At 50.0% G+C, this 7990-nt stretch overlaps 2 protein-coding genes across 2 annotated transcripts; both read left to right on the top strand.

The window, feature by feature from the left end:
- Positions 1-2340: 2340 nt before the first annotated feature.
- Positions 2341-4346, top strand: CPAR01_08494 (pyoverdine/dityrosine biosynthesis protein; the record flags this gene model as incomplete). The annotated part of the gene is made up of 4 exons (XM_060492762.1): positions 2341-3094; positions 3171-3610; positions 3688-3755; positions 3824-4346. The coding sequence occupies 4 exons, from the start codon at positions 2341-2343 to the stop codon at positions 4344-4346; spliced, it is 1785 nt and encodes a 594-aa protein (XP_060349132.1).
- Positions 4347-5229: 883 nt separating this feature from the next.
- Positions 5230-6231, top strand: CPAR01_08493 (DJ-1/PfpI family protein; the record flags this gene model as incomplete). Its single annotated transcript, XM_060492761.1, has 3 exons — positions 5230-5278; positions 5369-5616; positions 5755-6231. 3 exons carry the CDS (start codon positions 5230-5232, stop codon positions 6229-6231), a joined length of 774 nt encoding a protein of 257 aa, XP_060349131.1.
- Positions 6232-7990: the final 1759 nt, after the last annotated feature.

The following is a 7990-nucleotide window of genomic DNA, read 5'->3' as shown; positions in this document are numbered from 1 at the left end:
ACCGAGTTCCCCACTCTTTCCAGAAATTCAGCGCTGACGAAAGGCTTCTTGTTCGCTTTTTCTCCAGGCCGGTCCCCTTTATCCTCGAGCACTTCGGCTGGTTTTGACAGACAGGGTTGACGATGAAAAGAGAGTCGTGAACTAGTCGGGCCTGGGTGATGCGCGGGTTCGGGCGGTTTTGGGTAGATTGAGTTTTGATTTGCTCTCTGGGGGTTTAGATAGGGTTACAAAGTTTGATAATCATAGTGATAATAAGACGCTACTTTCCGATGAACAGGTACTTCCCGCATCATCCCTGCCCGAACTCTCGGTTCCCCATAATTAAGAACCAGGGGCTACGCTTCTAAATTAATCGACAAGCATGATTGGAGAAGGCCGCTTCGATCTTCGTCCAAATGCACCAGAAGCGAAAGCATGCCGATCCACCCAATGGAAAGCAACTCCTGTGCTGCTCTATGTCCAAGAACCTCACGTCGACCCGAATGCAACTCCAACTTTCGAAAAGCCGCAATCCAACGCCAAGAAAGCCGCGCCATAGTCGGTGCATACTGCGTATGCTCGCTGCGGTATCTTGCGGAATCTCAGCAAGCTGCCTGCCTGTGCTGCGGACATGCAAACTGCAAAGTACAAATAAATATTTGCACTCGAGTGGGAACCACCTTTTTTTTTTTTTTCGCGCGTGAGGAACCGGGGCGGTAAATTCTGTGGGAAAATCATTCGTTTGCCTTTTTTCGCAAGAAATGACCGCCATGCGGCCCATGGAAGCGCAGCCTTCGGACTTTCGTGCCTTGGCTTTGCCCTGCCCTTCCCTTCATAACCCCTGCCAGCATGTCCTTTGTGAGTTTACCGAAGTCTTCGAAAATGAACAACGACGACGCCAAGGCCTGACAACTTTTGAGCTAAGAGAAATATGGCAACCCAAGACCGAGATGTAAGGTTTGCTGCTTTTTAGCGCGAAGGTTCCGCACGGCTGGTCCTTTAAGGTAGTGGAGTGTCCTTGGTTTTGTTCCCTTCGCCCCAAGATGATCTTAATGGCGTGATGTTAATGGGATTTGATTAGTCGTGTTCGTTCCTTCGGATCAGAAGCCTTGACTTATTCTTGGTCTGTGCCGAACAGCGGTTTTTTGTTCATTGCTCTTGGAGACACGTCTTTTCCAACATCTAGACTGGGCCTCCCCTCTCGACTCTCGACCAACGACAACGGTCGTTGAACGATGCTGGCAAACGCCCCGTCGTACCCCCACTTTCCATGGACACTTGAATCCTTGCTTGCTTCTCGAGGGGCTGACCATGGAATCCCATCATCAGATGGCCTTGTGTACGAAGCAAGTAGTATGCACCCCAAGCAGCGTATTCGTACCTGTACACAGAACAATGGGCCTGAACAACCCCCTGGTCACAGCTCGGTGGGGACACAAGACCTGGATATCTTGTGTTACCCTAAGGAACTCGGTCTTTCTCAGCAAAGGGACGAATGCGAGTAAGAAAAAATAGCACCAAGGGCCCCAGAAAGGAGGAACGAAGGAAAAAGTTACGTTCCCTCGGTTCATCCGCATGCCGCCCGCTACAGGCATCTTGTTCATGCCCCCAAGACCCAAACTGCGGATAGCTCCTGCTCTTCTACCAAGCATTGGCCCCAGCCCTGCTGCTGCACTTTGTACATGTACAACGATCTTAGTTCCTTCTCACGCATTTCTCCCAAGTCGGGCAAAGTCTTAATTCAGGATTCTTCGGTGATCCCATATATGCAACCTACCTGTGGATTAGACTAGGAAGGCATCATCCCCTGTCCCGCCACCTCCTTCTGCTGAAGAACTTCTTGCTAAACCCTTTTCCTTCCTTCGGCAACCATCGGGGCTTCCTTGTGTATCTACAGCCAGCAACATCTGTCTTATTTTTGTTCTTTCCTGTGTTGAGCTGACAGTAATCCCACCTGCGTTGAAGCGGCACAAACGCATACCAACGCCTCGTTTTCCTCTTGGGTCTGTCTTGGTCGCACGGCGGACACATTTCACAGCCCACCTCGGTATTCCTCGAGTTGGAGGAGGACTCCTTTCTCACGCAACATACCTATCAGAACATAATCGTACCACATGAACCCAAAGCAGCGTCCAATCGGATTAACCAGGTCCCCAAATCAAGACTTCTAGAAGTATTGGTGCTTTCTAGAGTCCCTCGATCACATTATTGTGTTTAGTATTATAATAACCCCCTCGTCGAGAAACCACTAGGTTCCCTACCTAATCAACAAGCCACGACATCACCAAGACCCTCTATAGTTCTCTAATCACTATTCCAACATCAAACGACTCATATTCTTAATTCATTATTATTTTCACAATGGAGTTCTCCAACGACGGCACTTCCATCTTTCACCGGTTCCAAGCCGCCTTCGTCCACGACGGGCAAGGGCAGCTGCTGTACTGCACCGGGCCGCAGAAAGCCTGCGTGCAGCAGTATTGGACGTCGTTCATCAGCCACAAACTCCACAGCCAGAATTCTCAGACGGCAAGAGAAACGACAACAGCACCCAGCGAAGGCGTGTCCACAAATCTCGACGGGCCATTTCAAGGCTCGAAACTCTATGAGATGCAACGGAGCGGTTCACACACGACGGCGGGCTTCATCATCGACGCCGCCGCTACGTCTCAGCAAAACACAGCCAGCGCACAGTTTGATGACTTTTTTGTCCAACTGCTCTTAGACCAAGCCGACTTTGCCATCCGCGACCATGAGCATATGAGTTGTGGCCCTTCTACGGCCTCCCCAATGGACGCCACATCCGAGATCGTCAGCCTGTTTGATAGCTTTCTCAGGTATCAGGGCAAGGACGACCAGTGGGAAGCGAGCGGCAAAGCGTATTTCACGGAGCGTGTTCGACACTTCACCTCGCAGCATGCCAGAATCGAGCTCTGTCTTCCTGCGTTCCCGTGTAAATCGTCAAATACCAACAAGGTCCTCGGAAAAGCCCCTGACCGCGGGGAGCAGCTCGCTCTGGAGCGGCTTCACGAGTTTGTAGAGGCTATTGAGAGGGTGTACGAGCCCGGTGCCAAGATGTGGATTATCAGTGACGGTCACGTCTTTAGCGATTGCAGTAAGTCCAACAAAAGAAATGGGAGGTGACGAAAAAGCAATTCTACGATCTATATAATCTGACATCTCCCACTTAGTCGGAGTCGACGATGAAGATGTCGATGTGTACGGCGAGCAGTTGAAGGAGATGAACCGCGCAGTCGGCATCAGCAGAGGCAACACTGACAGAATCGGCTTCAAGTCGCTCGTCGACCTGTTTGAACTCAACGAGTCAAAGTCGCAGCACAAGCTCCCGTCGCTGTCGCAGGATCTCAACATCCCCAGCATAGAGCACCACGTCGAGACGAAGCTGACGTTAGAGGCAGAGCTCTGCAGACGGATCCTAATGGCTGGCTGCCAGCCCCAAGAGTCTGCGGTTCGAGCCAAGATCAAGTCGCAGAACCCGGCCATCCTAGCTCTGTATCGTGGGTTCTCGAGGTTCATGCTGGAGGACCTCGAGCTTCACCCTTTCACTCTGGGCATGACGCGAAGTCAGAGGAAGAAGTTGTCACCCAAGGTAGCGTTTGAGATGATTATGGTAAGCTGAAATTGCTGCACCAATGATATTACGTTGTGCTTCCCCTTTTGTCTCAGATCGCTGACTATATGAAACAGAGAAACCAAGCATACTCTAACCTAGTTGAGTTGCTTCTTCCTAATCACGTCCGTCTCTCTATTCATGCGTACGTTCTACTCCAAACATTTCTCTTTGCGCCTTCGTGCTCGACTCTAATGATTCTCAATCCAATAGTCACAACAACGCCGGTCCCAAATTTGGGATTCAACTCTTCGACCCCGCCGTCGTCCGCGCCGTCGAGGGCCTCTCACCGGACGGTACGCCAATGACCTCCCGTGACCTGCTGCATATCCCGACGCCGTGGCACAACTGCGTCGTCGAGGTGGAGGGCAGCCCTTATCTCCTCGTGACCAAGGCCAGTGTACCGCGCCAGGCAGTCAGCTTGGGCGCCGTGACCAGTGAAGTCTCTACCAAGAATGCGCCCTGCTTCGTCCTCCGGCCGAAGAAAAGTGGCCCTGTAGCTTCTCAGGAGAGTCACGTGGAGAAAACGTTGAAGGAACAGGAAGAAGTCGTCGTGGCACCCGTGGCCGTTGCCCAGAAACCTGTCGTTACCCCTGCACCAGCCCCAACTCAGAGACCTAGGGTTGCTGCAAAGGGTAAGAGACGGTTCGACTGGGTTCGGAGGCTGGCTGCGTTTCCAGTCATCGGCTGGCTAGGTATGATTTTCTATCACCGCTTTGTGGAGACGTTTGCTTGAAATTGGGGTATGAATAAAGATAATGGAGTACCTACAACTTGGAGCATGTGAATTGGACAAATGGGAAACTGGGGTGTTGTATCAGGCGGGGGGTTCTCTTTAGAGCGCTTTTATGTTTTGCCTTCAAACGAAAACGTCTAATCTTCAATCAATCATACTTGGAACAATACTTGCTCATGTTTCTATACTTATTTCTTGTTCCTGGATCCAGTTCTAGGTCGTTAAAGTCACTGTACTTCACAAAAGTTCCAAGGGTCTTGAGCAAATTACCCAATCCGGTAATGTTCTCAAAAGAGCGCGCCAAGAGGTTCAAGCTGCATCCCTCTCTGAGCAAACACTCAGAAAACATTCGATCCTTACTAGCAGCGGATCTAGATGTGCCGCCTAAGAGATTTAACGAATTGATCTATCGGATACATCAGCGAGCAACCTTTCTGGAAAACATTTCGCCAATCAGATAGTTGCACAACATCATGGTCATACCCTAACCCCGGCTCACTGATGACGGACGGAATGAGAGACGCGCATTTAGGGCAAACTGCCAACAACGCCCCTCATCTACGGATTTCGTTCCCGGAAACATTTAGATGAAGTATTAGGGGTGAGGTCTCGGAAGATGAAGTTAGGAACCCCCCTTCCCTGTGACACGGAAAGGCGTGTAAGCATGGGAGGACGTCCCAGCGCGCGTCGCGATATAAGCTTGCTCTTCCCTGGTAGAAATGTCCCTGGGTCGCAAAGAGAAATATTGTTAATTCCATATGTTGATGTTGATTCGTTTGGTGATTATACATCATCATATCCCTTCGTCAGGATGCTTCTCTCCCATGTTTCATCTCGCCGCTCCATCTCCGTGATTGGGCTCTTACTGGTCTATCTCATCACAATGACCGCAGCACAAAATGGAACTCAGACCTCTTCTAAGGTCAGAGAGTGTAAGTGGTTCCCTCTTCACTGCAGTTCGGATTATGAATTCTCGGTGGATTAATTTACATGGCCCTCGTACTGACAATGTCCCCCAAAAGGCATCCCTCGCCCTTCGACGACCAGCGCGACATCATCATTTCCTACATCCACGCCAAAAGCCCTGCCGAGAAACTTTGGCATGATCATCAACCGGGCCTTTGAGATGCTCGACGTCTTTGGACCCCTTGACGCCCTCGGATTGCTGGCCAAGAACCACCAAATGAACTTACATCTCATCTCCGAGACAATGGACCCCGTCACCGTCGAGCCCGTTTCCGCTGCCATGAACGCCAAAAACTCGAGTTTCGTAAGTGACGACCCCCTGGTTCTTTCTGTTGTTTCCGGGGTCGAAGCAGCGGTTCCCCTCTTCCGACGGAGCATCAGCTTCCGTACCGAGGTTTTGGCCGCCCAGTGCTGACGCGAACGATCTCCGCTGGATGTATAGTTCCCCAAAATCCTCCCGACGCACACATACGCAACAGCCCCAGACGACATTGAAGTCCTCATGGTCCCGGGCGGTCTCTGGACGCGCTCGCCCAACCTCAACGCCACGATCTCCTACATCAAGACGACATACCCGAGCCTGCGCTACCTCATCTCCATCTGCACCGGCGCCTCCGTCGTAGCCCGCGCCGGCGTGCTCGACGGCCGCCGCGCGACGACGAACAAGGCCTCGTGGGCGAGCACCGTCGTCCACGGGCCGCGGACAGAGTGGGTGGCGAAAGCGCGGTGGGTCGTCGACGGCAACGTGTGGACCTCGTCGGGTGTGTCTGCGGGCATCGACGCGACGCTGGCTTTTATCGAAGAGGTGTATGGCGGGGAGGAGGCGGCGTCGATTGCTGATTTGATGGAGTATGAGAGGCATACGGATGCGAGTTGGGATCCGTTTGCTGAGAAGTTCAATGTCACGGGTTCGGCATGAGATGAACTGGGAATCGGTTTCTTCTTATTCATGAGGCGCTGGGAATCTTTGTGTGGTGAAGGTGATTATCAAGAGAATGGAGTTAGGCTCTAGTAATGTGACTTGGTAATCAGCTACAACTTCTGATATGAACGGTGAGACCAGCAACTCATGAAGAGGATATTTAAATAGAAATGGCCAAGAACTAATGTGGAAAGTGAATGTTTCTTAGATAAGAAAAAATCTCTATCTTAGGTTCTCTGACTGGGATTATGCAGTTGATGTGTTATGTAAGTAAGTTCTCTGCTAGATCCAAGGAAAGATTTGTTGGTCTTTGTACATCAATACTACTAACTTTACAAGGCCCTAGACACCAAAATATCGAGTGTTAGACTCAGAGACTCTTCGATCTCGCAGTCTAGTGAGCAACTCTACTCCCAAAATGATTTTCCAGTGTTGATTAGGCGCTGCATAGTGAGATTTGACACTTAGTATGAACTATTAAAGAGAACTCTACAATCAATCTTGAGGCTAGTTAATAACCATAATGGTAGTGGTTGGATTGCTCTAGTTCAAAGACCTTTATTATCTGCCACACAGTAAATACTTCCCTCAAGGAAACTATATTCAAGAGAAGCTTGCAGTGATTTACTAAGGGTATACAATTATTGCCGGCCAGAATCTAGTGCTCAACTTGTCATCTGTTTCCTGCTCGAACTCAGCCTCTACAACCAAGCAACAAGAAACCAGTAGTAGAGTTCTAGCTGAGCTTCTCTCTAGGAAATTACATGCAGATGCAAGTTTTCACAACAAATGAACGGCTTGCCATAGGAGACACTATACGCTATGCCTCTGGGATTATAAATTGCACACGACCCAGCTTCTTGAAAAATCAACTCACAATCAAGAAACTGATCGAATATTGTTTTGAAAAACATCGCCTTCTATTAACAATGTAACGAGAACTTCAAATTGTTTCGTCTACCATCTGTCCCATTCGCGTCAAACACTCACGTGGGCGCCTCTACATGCGAGTTTTCCCACATCACTCATCCCTCCATCAGACATCAAAGTAAGTAAACAAACAATTGCCGAACAGCCAGGTCCATTTGTGTAACGTGAGAAATCAGCACGTGCCGGACGACTCATATCTCTCCCCATGTCTGACCCTCAAACAACTCTCCGCATGATATTCAAATATACTTCCATTGCCATGGTGTTCCTTACCCTCAAGTCTTAGAAAAGGTTCCACATCCTGTTGTTACATTATTCGTCATGGTACGAGTAGCATTGCACAGAAACCGCCACCAGGATCTGGAACAGCCGCCTGAGAAGGGCCGACAGGCGAGAGGCAACCCAACAGCAGCACCAGTCTCGGTAAATAGTAAACTGCAACCGCAGAAGGTCCCAACTCCTGCAAGGCGTGAAGCAAGCTAGTCTCAGTTGTATTGCTATTTACGTTCCGCTCACCCCATTCCTACGTTCCACAAAGGTCGTGTCTCTAGCGCCATTCTCACCTGAGCTTGAACAGGGCATAGCTTATATCCCGACATGCTTAGTAGAAGAACGTTATGAACCGGCCCTCGTGCCGTTGCGTTAATGTAGGTAGGGGATTCTCCACAGGTACGACGGTAGCAATGTTGGAAGTCTTGGACATTTGGGAATTCAGAGACATCTCCAAGGAATTAAAAGGAAAAGAGGGTATTCGTCCATTTCTAGCAAAAGTTACGAGAAGTGTCTGCCATGTGTGTGGGGGTCTTACAGCTACGTGCGTATTTCC

Source organism: Colletotrichum paranaense (genome assembly GCF_030867605.1).
Source record: "Colletotrichum paranaense strain IMI 384185 chromosome Unknown Scaffold_6.1, whole genome shotgun sequence".
Taxonomy (NCBI): Eukaryota; Fungi; Ascomycota; class Sordariomycetes; order Glomerellales; family Glomerellaceae; genus Colletotrichum; species Colletotrichum paranaense.
The sequence above is the reverse complement of the archived record's forward strand: the minus strand, read 5'-3'. Positions and strand labels throughout refer to the sequence as shown.